The 20,204-nt window shown below is 35.6% G+C and overlaps 3 protein-coding genes across 3 annotated transcripts; all 3 read right to left on the bottom strand.

The window, feature by feature from the left end:
• Positions 1-2,127: 2,127 nt before the first annotated feature.
• On the bottom strand, positions 2,128-5,140 carry LOC109854230 (hornerin-like). The gene is made up of 2 exons (XM_020427112.1): positions 5,035-5,140; positions 2,128-4,213 (listed from the first exon to the last, which is right to left on the bottom strand). The coding sequence occupies exons 1-2, from the start codon at positions 5,044-5,046 to the stop codon at positions 2,798-2,800; spliced, it is 1,428 nt and encodes a 475-aa protein (XP_020282701.1). The 5' UTR covers positions 5,047-5,140; the 3' UTR covers positions 2,128-2,797.
• Positions 5,141-9,163: 4,023 nt separating this feature from the next.
• Positions 9,164-12,652, bottom strand: LOC109854198 (transcription factor Sp4-like). The gene is made up of 2 exons (XM_020427064.1): positions 12,502-12,652; positions 9,164-12,188 (listed from the first exon to the last, which is right to left on the bottom strand). Exons 1-2 carry the CDS (start codon positions 12,514-12,516, stop codon positions 10,251-10,253), a joined length of 1,953 nt encoding a protein of 650 aa, XP_020282653.1. The 5' UTR covers positions 12,517-12,652; the 3' UTR covers positions 9,164-10,250.
• A 2,673-nt stretch (positions 12,653-15,325) lies between these two features.
• Positions 15,326-16,694, bottom strand: LOC109854209 (prisilkin-39-like). Its single transcript, XM_020427084.1, has 2 exons — positions 16,588-16,694; positions 15,326-15,815 (listed from the first exon to the last, which is right to left on the bottom strand). The coding sequence occupies exons 1-2, from the start codon at positions 16,600-16,602 to the stop codon at positions 15,528-15,530; spliced, it is 303 nt and encodes a 100-aa protein (XP_020282673.1). The 5' UTR covers positions 16,603-16,694; the 3' UTR covers positions 15,326-15,527.
• Between the last annotated feature and the right edge of the window lie 3,510 nt (positions 16,695-20,204).

Here is a 20,204-nt window from a genome sequence, read left to right as displayed (position 1 = left end):
CAATCGATCGAGGAAGAGGAGCGCCCTCCGGCAACCTCGAAGGTCCTTTCCAATCTCGCTCGAATAACGCCTTTCGCAGAGACGTTCACATATCTTTGAAAACGTCGACTTTACTTTCACCCGCGCAGTCTCCCACTAACAAATTTTTACACAGACTACATGTGTACGTGATAATGACATGATGATTGATAGAATTCAGAGAGAGAGAGAGAGAGAGAAAGAGAAAAAAAGAGAAAAAAATAGAAAGACAGATAGCTTTATTTATAATGCGCTCTAAGAAAGTCTTAACGCAAAAGAAAAACAAAATAAAAAATACATAAAAAATTTTTCTAAAAACTAAAAATAAAACAAATAAACAAAAAGTAAGAGAGAAAAGAAAAAAGAAAAAAAATCACATGTACAGATTATTTAACCTTCTAATAACTAAAATATAAAGCTTAAAAAACGTTTTAAATCGTTAAAAACAGTTATTTATTTAGTTTTTATTTGTTTTGTTAACGTAGCAATTTTCATACAAGTATTCAAATTTTGTCGTCGACTTTTGCAGAGCTTTCATCTACTTTGTTCTGAAAAAAGAAAAAAAAGATTCGCGTTACGGATCGCTACGTCACGAAAGTGAATCTCACAGTTGTCCCAATCCGAGACGAGATGGACACTCGTAAGTCTGGGATCAAGTTACGGGTCCATGACGAGGTCCGGCCGGGGAAACGCCTCCTTCGTAAAGAGTAAGAGCGGACTTTTCCCGCTCTCGCCGCACCGGACGTGAGAGTGAAGCATGAGCGTGCAACTTGCAAAACCAGTCGGAAAATAGTGAAACGTGTGTTTTCTACATATACAAGATATGTACCGGTTGTGTGTCAGACTCAATGAGGAGGTGAGTATATCGGCTGGATATTGCACATCTCCGAGGGGATCCAAACCGGTCTGCGTGTTCGCACGTGCGTGCGTGCGGCTCTCTCGTGTTGTCGCGCTCGAGTGCGTGTTCGGGTACACACGAATCGCAAAAACTGGGTCAGATGCGCACGAGGAGCAACGCGCGATATCGGCGCGCGTCACTAAAATTTCTTTCTTACGTGGGCGTCCGGATATCTCCCGTTGTCATGTCATGTCGGAAAGTTGAATAAAAGTTGCTTGTTGTACGAACAATCAACGGCGAACGTTTTGCTCAAATAAAAAAAAAAGATAATGCCGTAATGATACAAACAAGTTAAATTAAAAATATATTAATGCAATAGAGACATCTAAAGATAAAGTAATATTTAACGCGTTATTATTGATTACACACAGTCACAATTTTACAACTTAATAACTTGTTAAATACATCTAATTTAAATAACATGAATATATAATATAAATCGAACACTCATTCAAACGGTGAAAGTTAATTTTCCAATTTATAATCGAATATTTTCAATGTTTGTGTGACACACTTAATTTTTTGTACTTTTATATGTAACATCAAAGAAAAAAAAATTATAAAAAAACTGCCGATTTCTACGTAAGTGACATTATTTTACACTTATCTGATAAGTAAGTCCGGATATTTCTGCTATAAGTGACTACTTTCGCGAATAAAGATTTAGAAAGGCATCTCTCTCTCTCTCACTCTCTTTCTATATATCTCATCTCGAAACTTCCGTCCCGTCCTTGGAATAAAAGTGATCTTGTTTTTACCCAATTGGGTGAACTTGCTTTTATTATTATATACCTCTTGTGCACCGTTATAAGCTGCGTGGCCAATAACTTTCACGGTAGCGCCGTAAGTAAAAGCAAAAGAGAAGCAAGCAGTACTGTCGCGTCACGTCGCGTCGCATCGTCGCTAGACACGTCAATTATTTTGTCAGGCAATGACATCCGTGTCAGAGCTATTCAAACGTCTTGTGATGCGCATGCTGTTATCCATCACGCGTCTGTCCAAACAATTACTTCAAACTCGCAAAACGCGGACACGAAAGTAAACCAGTACGTTCTTTCATTATTCAATTATAAATTTAATATTGCAATAATTGTAATTTAAAAAAAAAAGTCATCTTGATACTTTTACTTTTCCAATTTCTTTTGCTTTGATTTCTTTTGATCATCGTGCGTGTTCACTCTTCATCAAGAAACAAAAAAAAGTAGAGCGGAGAATCTTATTGCGTGTTTATTTACGTATAGCGCACAACTTATAATTAGTAATAATATTTTTTGCGAATCAATAAATGTTGATTTCCAGTCTCAGAGATTTGTGAGTTGCGTTCTAAATTAATTTTAGTCACTAAAGCTATTACAAGCGATCAGACTTAAAAATATAGGTTTGGTTTTTTGTGTGTTTGTATGTATTCAGATTTTTATTACAAAATATAAAACTAAACAACAAAAATCACAATTCTCTTCGTCAATACAAGGGATGTACAACAGAAATACTAAACCATCTCTATTTGTAACATAAATAGATAACGGCATTAAATACAATAAATCAGAATACAAAACAAAAGTAATATAAATTAAGTATAAATATATCAAAGCAACTCTTTCTGAATCCTGTGCCATTATATTATTTTTAACAGCGTGACATTCCGATCTAATTCTCGTATCGCAATCGGAATTATTTTTCATGGCAAGATTATAAGTCAGCATAGAATCAGATAAATACAATTATCTTAAGTTAAAAAATTTAAAATTTTTTTCACTCACAAGAAAACAAACAGCGATTATAATTCCTAAGCGGTTATCAGAGCAAATGTTTGATAAATGTTGATATTAGAAAACTCACAAATAAACTACAAAGTATATAAATTAAAAAAATAATAGCTGCTTAATATTTTCCGTTAGGACTCGAATACGAGATCGTGTCGTATTTTGTATTTCCGGAATCGGTGGAGTCGTACGATTTCGACGCGACGTATCCTAGATACCTCGGATTCACATTGGAATAAGCTCCGTGCTGCGATTCCGCAGACGTTCCGTAGGAACCGGAAGAACTCGAATATATAGGCGTGTAGCTTGAAGGCGCGGCGTAGGTCGCTGAGGGGCTGGAGTAACTGGAACTAGGACTCGCGTAATTCGAATAACCGGAACTGGAAGAAGTTGCGTAGCTAGAACCTGGAGCTACGCGCGTAACGCTTGGGCTAGAGTAGCTAGACTTGGGACTAGAGTAGCTGGAACTACTGGCGGATGAGTAGCTGGTGTCCGAATTCGGCAACACATACTTCCCAGACGAAGACCCGGAGCTCGAAGATCCCGAAGAGATCGGCAGTTCGTAGCTGTCGGATGATGCGCTCGGCAGTCCGTGAGAGCTGGAATCATAAGATCCTGAAGAAACAGGTCCAGAATAACTGGACGACGCGGAATTGGAAGATAACGCCGAGAGTCCGTGAGATCCAGAAGTTATTGGGAAAGAGTACGCAGAAGACGCTCCGTGCAAGCCTGAAGAACTGAGTGCAGAGATGCCGTGAGAAGATCCAGACACTGGAAGATTGTAGCTGGAGGGTCCGCCATGCGAGCTACCACTAGCGATAACTAAACCGCCCGTCACGTGTGAAGGACTCGAAGACAGAGACTGAGCGGGAAGACTGTAACTTGAAGATCCCGAAGAGTCCAACGATAGACCATACGGGGAGCCATGAGACGATCCCAACGTGACAGGAAAATTAACGCTTGAGTCTCCTCTATAAGCCGAAAGTCCAGGAGATGGCGGAGCGTACATCGGTGTGTACGAACTGGAAGTGCCGCCACTTCCGTGACTGCCGAAGGTGACGGGACCGGTTTTCGATGGAGTAAAAAGTCCGTTGCTTCCTCCGCCGCTTCCCAAACTGATGCTTGCCATAGCGGGCACGGCGTACGTGCTCTGAGCTGTGTGTCCACCCAAAGAGCCACCCTGAAGATTCAACAAGCCATGGCCCAGTCCAGACGAGTAGTAACCCGATCCAAGAGAACCAAAGCTGCTGGAGGGAGATAAAGAATATCCGATTCCTTGGCCGACGGAACCCAAGCTGTGAAGCCCGGCGTGTCCGAGGGAGAAACTGGATGATCCTCCTAGACTGTAACCGGAACCTAAGCTCGAGTGAATAGGAGCTGAGTAGGAAGAAGATCCATGCGACGAGTATGCCTGAGAGTTATCGTTGAGACCGCGCTTGTCCTTCAAGAGCACTCGAAGCTGACGCGGCAGATTTTCACCGCGAAAATCCCTGCCGCAAACGCCGCATACGAGTATCGCCAGCCCCAGAAACACCTACGCAGAGAAACATTAGAGTTACGATACTTCTTTGCCATCGTCACTTTCTAGGGTGGCCTACTTTCCTGAGCTTAATCGGTTTGTGTGAAAGTGGAATATGAGGCTGGCTCTATCTGAATTATAATTAGATTGCTTAACTTATAAATAGATAACTAAGAAAGATAATATATGATTAAATGTTTTTTGACTGAATACTTGCAAATATCAAGTTATAAATTAGCCAGATGTCGTAAATCATACCATTCTTTAGCTGATTCGATCGTGATTTAAATTATTATCAGTTTGTACTTATAATATATTCACTTATAATACATTCCTCAATTTGCTTCAAAGTATATGTATCAATATTGTACATAGCAATATTAATCACAGTTTACTTAGAATCTAGTTAAATTTGTATATAATATTAAATTTATTTACTAATTAAAACGGCTGTATGGGCGCATAATAAAAATGCAATTATAACAATCTGATCTAACGCAATAGATTATTTAAAAAATTTTCATATTAACATAACTTATTATACATTCTCTATGTAAATAAAAATACATATAAAAAACATAATATTATAATATAGATATGTAATATTAAATTGCGTAGCATAAAAACCACTAATATTAATAAACTAATATTCTCTAATCAGTTTAAAATCAATTTCTTCTTATCGCATACACGTACGTACACATGTTCACTTTAAACTTGAAAAAAAATAAATAAATAAAACTACTTCCGATAATTACAATATATAAATATAATTAAACAACAAAACACACTGGAAATTTATACGCTTGTTTTGCGTGTGATGTGTATATACTTACAATTGACTGCATGTTCACCGCAATGAGGGTTGCACTTTTAACTAGTTGTGGCACTGGTTGTGGCAGCCAAGTGGTTGAATGATGTTATGGTTTCTGGCATTGCTACCAAGAAGAAAGCCTTTATATGTAGATCCCCCCTCGCATGGCAAAAGAAAGGTCTAGGTGAAGGTAAGACTTCCCGCGCGCTGATGTACCGGGCGCTGCAGCGTCACATTGCCGGCGCCGAGCGTAGTCGAGAGTATGACGCGGGGGAGATACTCGCGCGTGGGTCTTGCAAATCAGGTCCTCCGCCTCTGGTAAAAGCGGTCCGAACCAGAATCGATTTTTATTCGATCGTGGATTTTCCATCGAAAACATCTTCTCGAGGAAGTCGAACAACTTCTGTCTGTAAACGAACACAACAAAGTCGATCGCGCGAATTACAATGCCGATCAAAAAGATTTATCGCCTCAGTCTCGCGGAAGTTTAAAACTCCGTCCTTGCTTCGTTTTCACACGGCGTTCCGAGAAAGTGTGCATGAAAGAAGGTCGTTCGCCTTTTATACCTCGCACAGGATATTATTAATTTAAGGTTCTTTTATTTCTTCCGGGTGTAAAGATATGTCTTTGTTTTACTAAGTTCATGGATTCGAGAAAATTGCAAGAGAACTTTGTACGGCGTATACATTGTATAAACGACTACGTCGTTTTTAATTGCCAGGTTCTCACGACGTGCTCGGCGACGTAAAATCACGACGATAAACATGTTATCGCGCCGGTAACACGCCGTTTCCACTTTGTAGAGTAATTTTATTGCTCGGTGCGATTAATCACCGCAGAGACAGATAAAAAAACGCACGTTTTCAAGAGAAAACGCGATTGTGTTTTCCCAATTCGCACAGGGGATTTCTAGTTTATTTTGTATTCTTTTCACTCTCAATTTGGACCCACGAGAGAAGTATCAGACTGCGACGACGAGGAAAGTCGACATCACGTGTCGCGAGTTAGACCGCAATTCTCATTTAAACGCATCGCCAAGACACGTGATAGCACGCATAAATCCAATTATTGCTAATTACGTGTGTGAGAGAAAGGTAAAACGATCACGTACACATAGATACACTAAAGATACATATATAATTACATATATATATATTCAAAGATTTCTTCTTCCGGTAATATACGAATTCACCCAAGTATATCCGGGTACGTTTCCGAGATATTTATTTTCTTTATAAGAAACGCTCCCCCTCTACACGCGCGCATTGAAAGCCGCTTTCTGGAACACTCACAAATTCCGTTTTCGCGGCTCACCTCAACGCGCCGGTAAAAAAAACGTTGTTAAGCGAACGTCGCGCGAAGAGAGTAACTTTGCTTATTCCACTTGTTTCTAGACAAATGTCTTTCTATTAAATTTTGAGCTACAATAGACTTCATTGCTTTGTACCGCAATATGCAAAAACCAGGCGTATCTAAGTGACAAATCCAAGCAAAAAAGAGAATTTATTAATTTCACTATACAACATTTCGATCGCAGAAAGTTAACAAATCACGGGCGTGCCTTTTGAATAAGACAAAAAAAATATTTTACATAAAAAGTGTTCTACACTTTTTATAAACGTTTTTGTAATGAATAAGAAACTGAATGTTTTTGTAGTCGGAAATTCAAACGACTCTTGCGTGAAAAACGTATTAAAAAAGTGTAAAGCAAATCTCTCATAGAACTATATGTTGAACTGTTTATATTTGTAGCTTTGTTTGTAAGCCGTAAACTCTTACATAAATTGTGGCGTGTACTGCAAGAGAAAGATATGATGCTCGCTAATAAACGTTCCCAGACGGAGCGCGAAAAGAAAGAGATGAAATTCCGCCACGCAAGGAAAATGACGTTTGAAAGTGAAATGCGCGCTCAGGAATGAATGAAAAAGCAACATCATGTCGTTTCTCGTTTTTGTGCTTTTTTGCATAGACAAACGTATCTCTCTATACCCGTACGCATAGAAACAAATGTGACTGTAAAAAGATAAACATGGCTATTCTCTCCAGAGAGATTCATATAATGATTCATAGCGATTCTCATCTAACTCCTTCCAACTTGCTAAATTGTAGCAGCTGAAAACACGAGTCGATTGACATTATTTTACTTTCACTCGCGAAGAAAGAGATCCCCGTGGCTGTCATTTGATTTAAGAAACTTGAACCGAAAACTTTTGAGATGACTGTAGTTTATTTTTGAGAAACCGAAAGCTCGCCGAGAGAAAAAGATACGACAAGTGTACGTACGTACACGTTTTCTGTGATATTTTTTATTAAAATGTTATTACGTTATCAATAATTAATTAGAAATATTGCAATATATCATGCTATGTCTATCTCAATTCGCGATGAAAACGATAGTTTCATTCATACCGACACACACGTTTTTACACATTGCGTATCTATGTGTAACACAGAATGTAAGATATTACCGCAGCTTTCGTGTGTGTGTGCTACGCGAATAATATACCTGTCATACGTTAACATCTTGATAAGAGTTAAGTATACGCGCATGTTTATTACACAACACGCACTAAAGCGAGACGCACGATATTCCGCAAATATTCTTTACGTCTTACTGAATGTGTGAGAATGTTTTGAAGACACACGCTATAGGTACTAATGTGACAAGTGAGCAAAGTGACGTACAATAAATTATTAAGTTGTCAGAACGTGTCGGAAAATTGATTCTTTATTTACACTTCACGTTATGACGTTTAATCCATATTAAATGACACGTATAGGTGAGAAAATGTGAGAAACACAACGTCGTGTTTGAATAAGGAAAAACTTCATTGGATGACAAGTAGGATTCGCGCGAGTTTCTCAAATAGAATTCTTTCATAAAGGGTTTTCTAAAAAGAAATTCCGACCGAACAAGTTTGGAGTATTATAGCGGTAAAAGTGCCTGCAGTGGAATAATACAGAAACCGAGCAGAGTGGAATATAGGTCACTTGCGGAAAGTGAGTTGACAACAGGTTTAATGCAACTCGAGCCAGGTCGACCGCGGGTCAAGCCTCGTTTTTGAGGTTTTGTGACTTTCCGCTCAATGTTTTGACCTTTCAAGTGTGACCTTTCGTTTCCAGAGCTGCAAACATCGCATTTTTTAACGGTGTGATTTTGTCACTTAAAAAACATGTTAAAGAAATTATTGATTAAAACTCTTTTTACACGCATAAATAAGAAACAAATTTCAATTGTGTGTATAATTTTTTCTAGGAATAAAAACAATTTACAAAAATACTTTTTTTTATCTCGACTACATATTTTAAAGTATCACATTATATATTTTCACGCGCGCGCGTGTATATATTTGTAACTCTCTCTCTCTCTCCTAAGTCTATAAATTTAATTATCTCTTCGAAAAATGTGTGTTCTACTTATTATATATGTAACATAAATAGACTCATAATAAAAAGTATTATATTCTTTTACGTTTTATTTTGTTTAAATACATTATTTTTTAACACTTAAGTAATTAAAGAAAACAGAAAATAAAGTTGAGAAGAAACTAAGGAATAAATGAGCAAATTTCACTAATATGAATTAATACGCGTTCTTATTTGATTACGGATAGCGTTTCGAATTGTATAAATCTCGCTTCGTGAATCAGATTAACACATACGGCACGTGTCTTTCCTGGTAAGAACAAAACGAAAGATTACGAAATCGACCAGGAATAGTACACTTGCATACGGTGCGATATGTTATGCATGCTTAGGATTGCTCGAATAACCCGACCGCGTTGACCGTGGTTAGAATTATCGAACGACTTTCGAGGTCAGGATCGAGCGGCGTAGCGAATGGATCATGCGGTCACGAACAGTGGTCATGACAACGAGTGAGAGTCTCTTTGTATAGATCTGGAGCCGGAAGTAGCTATAATCTATTTTCTCGGACTCAACTTTCCATTGCGATCGTATGGGATACGTACCGCGGCTTGAATATGATCGACACTATATGTGTATTTTCAATACTACAAGTTCAGTATCAGGATACGTAAAAAAAAAAAATCGTCTCTTATAGTATAAAAATATTTATTTGTTAAAATAAATATACAAAAATATATTTTTTATTTACATTAAAGAACAAATTCCATAACACGATCCGCTAGCTTTGCTTTACACCCTTCTGCGCAAATTTTGCGCGAAATACACGAATGTATATCTTGATAGGAATAAAAAATAAAAAACTGTGTCTGGAAAAACAAGAATTTTAAGAATAATGTTTTCAAACATGCAAAATGTTTGTGTCACACATGACCGACAATTAATTTTAAAAATACAACAAATTTAACAAAACAACTGCGCTTATTATAATATGCTTGTTGTTATCTTGTCAAATTGCAATAACAAATAATATGCAATAACAGACAGAAAATGCAACAAATGCTTGACACAATTAAATAATTGGTGTAATTTTTTTAATTGCATCAGACAAATATTAGTAGTATAAATGCCGCAAAATAAACTTATTATTCATGATATTAGCTGCAATAAAAAAACCATAACTTAGAAAACTGATTTTGCATGGTGTTTTTCACAAGTTAATTGTATTTAATTTTTCTATGATATATATACATATATATGATGTACGAGAAAGTGGAGTTAGATTCTAAATGCTCATACACGACCTATATAATATAAATTCAAAAATATGAAAATATTTTAATTATGTAATTATTGTTTAATTAAATAATTAACTATATACAACAATCTTATTCACATAAAATCAAAATTTTTAAAACTCTTTAATAAAAAAGTTGCCTATCTGTTGTTTACTTAATTAATGTTACGTATAAAACTATCCAAATCTTTTATATGTATTTATAAGAAATATGTGTAAAAAGAACGATTTTTGTTACGACGACAGCGAAAGTTTTTCACCCCATTAGAAACAAATAAAACTTGACACTGAAACGATAGAATTGCGGAGCGCAGCTCTTTTTATCTCGGCTCTTAAAATTCTCTTGTACCGAAAAAAGAAAATGAAATTGTTTACGTGAAAAAAGTAAATAAGCAATGTGGCACAGCATCGTTAGCGCATCAAAAATCACGCGACTGCAATAGTTACTTTCCTCTTACTATACTTTCTTCTTCAATCTTTCCCTCTCTCTTTTCCGCGCGGGTAAACAGGCAGTCTCGATAGTCGCAATGCGACTTGCGATCTATTTGCGAAAAAAGAAAAAGAATGAGGACACTTCATTTCCATATTTGCGCTGGTTTCGTTTGCGCATAAGAAGGCGCGTAACTCCACGGGTTACTCGACAAGGCGGGCTTTTGCAGTTGATGCGCGATGTCGGTATAGTAGTACACTGGATAGACCGCTTTTACCGGTTTGTAGAGAACGGGATTGATCAGCGGGGTCTGCACGCCGTATGTGTGTTGCACGCTGGACGATACTGCTGGGGCAGCTTGCACCGGATATACCTGAGCGGGATTCGCCGGTAGCACGGGATGCAAAGCAATCGGGTGCACTGGTGTCGCGAGAGGATGCAGAGGGGCAGCAACAGGTCGTACTGGCAGAGCTATCGGTGTAATCGCCGGCGTCAAAGCGACTCCGGGTAATTGGGGTTGATTTGATGAAGTAGGCGACGGTGTTGTTGCCGCGGGGGTTGACGGTATTGATCCGTATACTGGTTTCTGAGGTGGTTTCGTGGGAATTGGTATACCAAAATGAGTAGGCGACGAGCCAGAAGATTGCACGGGTTTTATAGGTCCAGACGCGAAAAAACTGGTGCTGTAACTAGGAACTAAGTTGGTACCCGTGATGAAGCTTGGCACAAATCCACCATAAACAGGAATTCCCACGGGTGATACAGCCGTAGGCGATGCGGGTTGATTAGGAGCGGGTTGCGATGATGTTACTTGAGTGGTACCGTCGCCTTTGGATGATTGTGATGGGTGAGTAGTCGGCACTTCAGCTGCTGTTGTCGTTGTCGTAATTGGTGTTTGCGCGGTAGTCGGAATCCCGTAACTAAGAGGAAATCCCAACGGATTGACTGTGGTTCCTGGCAGAAAAGGAGACTGAGTGAAAACAGTACTTCCGGATCCAAAAGTTTGCGGAGTTGTAGGAACGTTCGTTTTTATTTGCTGATTTATGGAAGCCAAAAGATCTTGATTTTGAATAAAACCTGCTTCGTTGTGAGCGTACCTTCCTGCCGCATCCGTGCTCGGGGTAGTCTGAGCTTCAGCCAAGGCCTGCTGCAGCTGCACAATTAATCGATCCTTTTCCAGAGATTGAACTTGCTCCAGAGTTTCTTGAGAATTGATAGTTCCCGATGCGTACGAGGGCAACGCACTTCGGAATCCTTGAGGACTCTGAGAGGCGCTCTCGAATTTTCCAAATTGACTATTTGAGTTCTGATTATCGATACCCGAAAATTGATCGTTGCCGGGTGCAAAATCTTGATTGCTCGCAGGTGCGCCATAAAGTTGCTGAATCGCGTGTGCATTTTCGGACAGAAAAAGTGCGGCGTCGGAAATATGTTGATTCTGGGGCTGGACGAAATTCTGGTTCTGCAAGCTCGTATCTTCGAATTGTCCGTGACCTAGGGAATTCTGCGGTGAGTGCGATTGCGGTGTAAAATTGTCCGTCGAGGAGTAAGCTGGTAGTTTCTGATTTTGCGGCGGTAAGTAATTGGCTGTATGCATGCCGAACGGCTCGTTATTCTGACTGGCGATCGGATTCGCTTCCGCGAAATCGACGTTTCTAATCGGACTCGGAACTTCCTGCTCCCCCAACTCGTCATTGTAACCGATCGGTTGTTGTTGATGCACGTGATGTTGCAATTTGTTTCGGTGTTGTTGAGCATGATATCTATGTGCAGTCGGACCGGAAGTTGAGTGACTCGGGAGTCCGTATTTTGTAAACGGTTTGCCTAATTGACCAGAAAGTTTAGATGTGACTTGACCTCTAGATTGATGCGCTTGTATGCGAATCCGAGAAGTGACACGGTTTGGTCTGTTGTAGGCATATCCGGAATCTCGTTTCCGTTGAACATCGGGTAACTCAGAATCGGAGTCGACATCAGCTTCACCGAGATTTACAACTTCCAGTTTTGTGACTTCTGGCTTTTCAATTGCGGTTTTCTGCTCGGCTCGAGTCAGCGAAAGCCCCAATGTGACAATACAAACAATCTAAAAGTCAAATAAATTTCTTTATACACCAATACTCTAAAAAAATTTTAAAAATATTTAAAATAACTAACATAATAAAACATATGTTACTTTTAAAATTATAAAAATAAAATAAGTATATTATTTAATGTTTATATATATATAGTAAATTAATTAAGAACGTAAAAATTAATGATCTCTTAAATATCTTTCTATTATTTTTTGAATCTTGTATTCTTTTATAGCGTTTATAAATACCGTTATTATAGCAATAAAATGTTTCAAATACTATAATATCAAATACAATATTAAATTTTTATGACTGGGCACTCACCAGAACGCGTTGCATTTTTGTAATCCTTATTTCACTTATAACACTGCACTAAAAGAATATAATCGATTTAGCTCAACAGGAAACTGCGCTATTTCCCACGAGGTCTCGACATTGAATTAGACGCGAACCAAGAAGCTAATTTGTTCGAGGATGGACAATCCTCAACGACTAAGACCACAGCTATACTTGCACATGTATAAATACAATCGGGTCGCGACCATCCACGAATTACAATAGACTTTCTTACCGGCTTTCATCGATCAAACTTAAGCAATACTGTTACGGATTCGTGATGTTATACATATCGATGCAAAGTACATCGTATATTCGGAGCGGTCTTGCCACTTGAAATTTCGCGGCTATACTTCCCGAAAATTTGTTATTCTCGATTACTTACTGTGAAGCAACAACGGGTCAACAAAATGCGAATAAATTTTTCTCAAGCACAGAATTACTTTGAAATCTCATATAAAGAAACTTGATCTTACATATAGTATTTTATATAAATATCATATGCTATATATTTTTTTTTAAATAACAATCGTGCACAATCGTGTATTCTTTAAGAAAGATGTTTAAATCTTATAAGAAAACACGCTCTTCGAATAAATCGATAACATCGAGTATAATTTATACTGTTTACAGCACTCAAAAATAAAAGCATTCCAATAACAAATCTCTACAACGCAATATTCTGACCGAAGAAAAAATTATATTGAAGAGTATCTCGAAATAAATTCGTGGAGACCAAATTCCATTAGTCGCGAATTTCATTAGTCGCGAATTTCATTAGTCGCCAATAAAAAGCAAAGAGATATTTAAAATTATAATGTTTGCTCTTAGTGTAATGTGCGACTCTTCGAGATGAGTCGCGTTTTGTTGTGACGAAGAAAAGTTCATAAATCTGTCACCGGCAAAAATACATGTGTAAGAACATATAAATAATCAAACCTTAGATTTATCATTCCGTCACCTTTTGTCATTCGTAAATTACGTTCTCAGTACAGAATGTAAAACGACAAGAGGAAACTAAGTGTTGTCGTGAACTTCCGACGAAGATGTTACATCTTTGCGTGAAACGCAAAGGACTCCTTCGTGATGGCATTCTCGTCACGACCATCCGTCTTCTCATCATGTGTCCAGTGAAAGTTTCCGGCGAGTAAAATCTCTCGGATCACAGAGAATACGGAATAAGCGTTCGTTCGTAGGAATATATTTGTATTGTGTGATGTAAGATTACGCGCAAATCAAACGCATGCAAAACGCGCCCAACGTGTTGATTCCGACGCCTCTTGAAGTATTCCGGACACCGCTTGCGGTGTTATGCGGATTCAAGTGTAGCATCGCGAATAAAAAATTTTACCTACTGAAATTTACATACTTTGTTTAAGCAATCTTAACCCAACCTAAAAACTTGCACAGTATTTGTTCTATATATCGCATCAATGTGAAATTACCTAATCTAGAAGAAGAAATAAAAATATAAAATAAATAATATATTTAAAGTTATAATTTATAATATTAACTTTGTGCTTTAGGTCGCAAAATTAATTATACACATAGTTGATATATACGTACACACATAAAATTTAAAACGTTTTACAAAACATAATTTATCTCCTAGCTATAAGCGCGATGATTTTGTAGCACATTTGATGTGATTTCTGAAGGTTGACAACAGCAAAAATGTGTAAAACCAGAAATCAAATTGGGTGACGAGAGACGGCCACACGTCCTTCTTCAGTCAGAACTTATAAATAGTCACATTTGAAAGTCAAAATGTGGTTTTAATTATACAGTAAATAACGCAAGATACGTGTGGAACATAAATCGCAGTGCTTACGTTTTTACGACAACGTTTGTCAGTTATTGATAAATTTTTATTTTTGTTTCAATTTATGACAAACATACATCTATAATATATATTTTTGTAATAATAATTTTATGGTATAGTTTGTTTTATATCGTTTTATAATGATATCAGTCACTTCCGTTAGACTTTTTTGTATCACGCTTGAAAATCCACTGTGCAATCCATGTTATGCTTTTAAATTCTTTTTGAGTTGCTAAAGCAAAAAAGTTTTAAGCCTCTGGGTTCAAAGAGTTTAACATGAAAAACACAAGTGCATGCAACAAACTCGCTGTTAACCAGATTTGAAAATCATGTTTGCGCATCGAATATATGTACGTATGTACATATGTTATCCGCTGCGATATAAATTACATTCTAATTAATGCACTCATTAAAATTTGCAATACTTTTCTATTAATTATCTATTCCAATCGCCATAGAATAATTACGTGGCTAAATATATGTCTTGTGTAAAATGAATCAAATAAAGTCTCAGTAATAAATCCTTCGGTTGAGTAAAACCACTATGTGTTTTACAAATGTGTAATATTTCAGGATTAACGTACTGAAATATAATATATATATATATAATATATATATATATATATATTCACTACATTGGAGCATAATCACTCATAATAGTTTGCAGATATTCGGAGTACACGCATTATATTTTGGATATTTAGTTATTACCTTACCAGAGAAATAAAGAAGAGATTAACAATTTATTAATAATAAAATTTTATACACGTATGTACGTATTATATATTACACACACACACACACATGTACATGTAAATGTAAATGTACATGTTCATGTAAATTATATAGTATGTATATACGTACATATATTTTTTTTAATAAAAATGTTCATTATTTTGACGGACCAATATTTCAGAATTTTAAAGGTGTGTAAAGACTGTATTTAGAGACAGAAAAGATAAAATTCACACAAAAAATTCACACATTCTGTTCATATACATTTATAATATTTTATTTGTTATAAAAAATACATATAGCTATTTATAGCCAAGTAAGATCAAGTTTTGAAATTACATTATGTAAAAGCGCAATTTAAACAAAATGCCTCTTTTCATGTCTTCAAAATGTATCCTCTAAAAAAATAAAATTTTTCTTCTTAATCGCAGTTTGTCGTGGAATCCAATTTTGTATCTTAATGATAGAGATAAGGAGAACGTTGATAAGGGTAGGCAGAATAGGCATAGGGAGAGTACGAGCCGTATGGCACTCCGTATCCGTAAGCGGAGTATGGCGAGTAGGCACTATAGGCATATGGCGAGTAGGCACCATAGGCATATGGCGAGTAGCCACTATAAGCGTATGGTGAGTAACCATAAGCATCGAGGCCCCTCTTGGCCTTAGTTTCGGTCGGTTGAGCTTCCTTCGGGGATTCCTTTTCCGCCGCCATGGCAACGGCGAAGAGGGCCACAAGAAGAACAGCCTGAAAGATACATTAGTTTACTGATTAATTAAATTGCTATCAATGTTTCTCTCAATTTCGCGCATAAATCGAAAATAAAGTTTCCGTTTGATTTCTGAGAAGTACACTTGTGATATTGAAGATGTTAACGATTTTATACAGAATTACGTGTGGAAGAGAGAAAAATAAATAAAAAATTCAAAATGTTTATAATTACTTATAATATATTTGCTAAGTGATGCAGATAAAAATTAAGACGAATGCGCTTAATTAGGTTAAAAATCGATGAGAACTCTAACTATATGAGAAATTACCAGAAGCAATGCTAATAAAAAAAGATACGTAGCAAATTTCCTTTAATATGGACAATTCAGTGTTTCACATTCATTGGATGAACAGCAAATATCGAAATAAGATTTCACGGAAATGCGAGATGGCGAGGTAAAATCACAACCTGCGTTAATTAGCTATTATCAGTAACCTGTGAGAGCAGGAATATATTACACAGTGCAATCATGAGTACCACAACTTGATCGAAGCAGGAACGCGCAGCTGATCAAGCCGGTCGATTTACAGATAATAATGGTAATATAGTAATTAGCCTACTCGGCGAAACATGATATCAGTGAGAGAGTTTTCAGTAAAAATTTATCAGAATTTTACATGCGATGCGCGAGTGCGCATATTCGGTAGATTATCAACACAATCACAATTTGCCAATTCACTGATACCTTAACAGCAAAAAGGCGGAAGATACTGAAGAAGATATTATTAAAATCTAGTCGGTACTTACGGTAAAGCACTTCATGATTGCTTGATGAGTAGATCAGCTTCTGATGAACAGTAACTGAATGATGGTTCTGCTTTTCGGCGGATTGGTTTATATACCCGAAGATCCGATCGTTTTGTACGTGTCAGTAATCGAGCGACCAATGTATAAGCACACGCAGTTTGTGTGTATGCGTGTTCTGCGAATGTTCAAAACGGGGTGGTTCTACAAAGCGATATATTGTTTACGCATTCTCATACATAATTCGCGGGCGTGTTCGGTCATCTTCGTCGTCGTAAACCCCAGTCCGCCAATCACGTTCGCGTGTTCGGAGATGTGCCCATGTAACTTGAATTGATGGAACTCGGGTGAGGCAAGAGACCTTGGCGATCAGCCAACTACAGAGGAAAGTGTTTTATAACGATGACTTAATTAAATCGCGAATGTGAAGTAATAATTATGTCAGTATATATTACCCATCACTGTAAGTTTTGTAAAGAATTTATTTGATATAAAAAGTGTAAAGTTATGTTTTTTAATTTCTACTTGTATTCGTATGTATCTATATCTATCATTAATTTGTTTTGCACAAGAAATTGTTTGAACAATGTAAGGAATGTGTAAGGAATGTGTTACTGTTTAAAACTGATTATTAATGTTTCTTAATCAATGTATAAATCTTTGATTAATGTGTAATCACGTTCTGTTTATTATTACTCTAGCACGTTCGATCTTATAAATCATGTTCCGTTTACCGTTGCTCGCACGTACATCTTGTAACGCTAAGCAGATAACTATGAACAATTGTAATTAATCACATTACGCGTATACATATTTGTTCCAATATATCGATAAATATCGCAGTGCGATTTTGATGTCGCAAATATTCACGTTTAGTATTTATAGCATGTTTAACTGACAATATAAATTGTTGAATAGCAAAGAATATATATTACTTCATAAAATATACTAAAACCACACACTCACACACAAGAATTAGTTAATATTCTTTACACATATTTACATAAATAGTTTGTTTTTATTTAAATATAAATTTATATAGCTTTCAACGAGGATTGTTTGTTTTTTATAATAAAAAACAATAAAAATGGTTGAATATATAATTAAGATGCTAATTTAATTATAAATCAGTCACGAATAAGAATGTATAATATAGCAATTAGTTTAGAAACCTGTTCAGTCTAGAAAGGATTGAAAAATGTCTGTCACAAAAGATCAAGGATACTTTTTAGAGTATACGAATCAGAATCACATACATTATTCTTAATTATACTTACTTAACTTCATAGTTATAATGCTGTAAAAAGTATTTATAATATATTTCTGATCTGATAATATCATAAGTTAGAATCTTGAAAAATCAAAGTTTTGGTATTAAAAAACTAAAATAATATACCGATTTGAGTGTGTGTGTGCACTTGTGTATAGTATGAAAGATTCTAATAAATTTTTGTTGAAAACTCTTGTTGACATCATGCGTAAAAAATTATATTACGTTTCATAAAAATTGCAATTGTATACCTATATAATTTTATCACCTAAGTGGCATAATAAGCACTTTATTATCTTTATTATTGTTTCTATGTCTATATAAAAAGACAAACAGTTTATAATTTAAATCATGTATATCTGATTATTTTCACGCTTTTGTATTACATGTGACATATAGCACTCATTTGCAAAATAAAAAATTTACATGCGTAAAATAACAAGATGTCAACATAGTGTAATCTGAAAATTCGTAATATAAATTAACATCTAATATTTTTCATTCTTTTGTTTTTTGTGATATTTTTACTTTTTATCACGTATATAAATTTATTAATAAATTTGTAATTTGTAATAATTATTTAATTTATTTATTAAAACTAAATACTAATTTTATAGAAAGAGAAATGACTTGCAACATTCAGAATAGTTCTAATTAAAAGAAGTTAAATCATTCTATCTGCTTCATTAATAAACAATACAATCTGCCGATCAGAAATATTGACGGTTATACTTTCAAAACCTACTTTCATGACCAGCACAAGATTTTATTTCAACGTCGACGTGACAACCGTTCTTAATGTAGTTTGATCAAAATTGTGAAAATATTAAATGGCATACTCGAACAACTGATGTACGTAGCGATGCGAGAATTCCCTCTTCTCCTATATCAGATATATTAAAATATATAATTTTTTTATTTTTATATTATCATAGTATAGAGATAAGATTAGCATTAATGAGAGATTTATTGAAATCTATATGAATACATAGCATCGCTCACATATTGGAAATAGAAAGCCATAGAAAGGAAGTTGAAAATGTGAAATGCATTCTCTGATTTTAATCATTAGAAGTTCAGTGTCACAAAGTAAATATCGTTTATTTCAGTCTTTTATTTTTGAAAAAAAGAAGTTTTACAAAGAATTTATAACATTTACTTTTACCTTCTACAAAAATGACACACGTAGAAATTTCATCTCACTTATAAATCTATTTTGTAAATTTGTAATTTTCTATTAAAAAAAATAATTTTAAAATATAAAAACCGACAAATATTAATTTTGCTTTAAAATCTTTTATATCACATTCATCAATTATACGTTTTTCGAAAAATAAGTCTTTTATTTCAAACAAAGTATTCGAAAGTATAAATCTACTTTCAGAAGATTGCGTCAGTTCGATGTGTCCTTCATTTTAAGGTAAACTAGTTATAAGAATATCATAAATTCGGAAACTAGTATATTAGAAGCATATTTTTAAATATATAATTTGTTCTAGATGATAAAGTCACGAAATGCAGTCGTGCGTGCGTATTTCACTACCTACGTATACGTACGTATATGAAAGATAGAGAATGAGAATCGAAAACTCAGTTCTGACCCGACAAGAATACAGATTTGACCGCGTACTAGCGATATGCAAATCATACGATATACGTACGTCATATATCAGAATAACTGAAATAACGTGTCCCTTATATCTAAGATTTATTATAGGGAAAAGTGGCAGGGAGTAAATGAAATAAATATATAAACATTTTATATACTTCAAAAACATTTATTGTAATTTATAAGTACTTCTCGAAACATGCGATTCCATAAATGTTCACACGCTTTACTATATTCTGACAAAGTATTAGTAAAAAAAAAATGTTCTTAGCTTTAAGGCTTTTACATTGACCGGAGCAACACTTCAAATCAAAATATTTTTCTGCTGTTTTACGATTTTGAAATGTTAACATTACAAACATTAATAATTACAAAACGTCATGTAACATAGACTTGACTTTTTTTTCGGCTCGCAGGTCCCAATCCGCTCATCTGCCAATCTGCGACATGGCATTATTATTATTTACGAGATGCCCATAACCAAACATGTTCGATACTCCATTTTACTTCAAGAAAAACGCTGCTGTCGAAATGATTTGTTCTGCGTATGATGACGTCATAACGCCTGCATATGATGACGTTGTAACGTAACGTAAAAATTGATATAAAAAATTTTCGTGAGATTTTGATCTGAAAGATCATTCTGGATGAATATAGTCCCAAGGAGAGAACGTAAACTTGACTGTACCCTGTGTCAATAATATAATTCATGATTTACAATGCTATAAAATTCTATGTAAA

This window comes from Pseudomyrmex gracilis, unplaced genomic scaffold (genome assembly GCF_002006095.1).
Source record: "Pseudomyrmex gracilis isolate BER0280 unplaced genomic scaffold, ASM200609v1 scaffold_61, whole genome shotgun sequence".
NCBI lineage: Eukaryota > Metazoa > Arthropoda > Insecta > Hymenoptera > Formicidae > Pseudomyrmex > Pseudomyrmex gracilis.
Note: the sequence above shows the minus strand (reverse complement) of the source record. Positions and strands in the feature narration are given on the sequence as shown.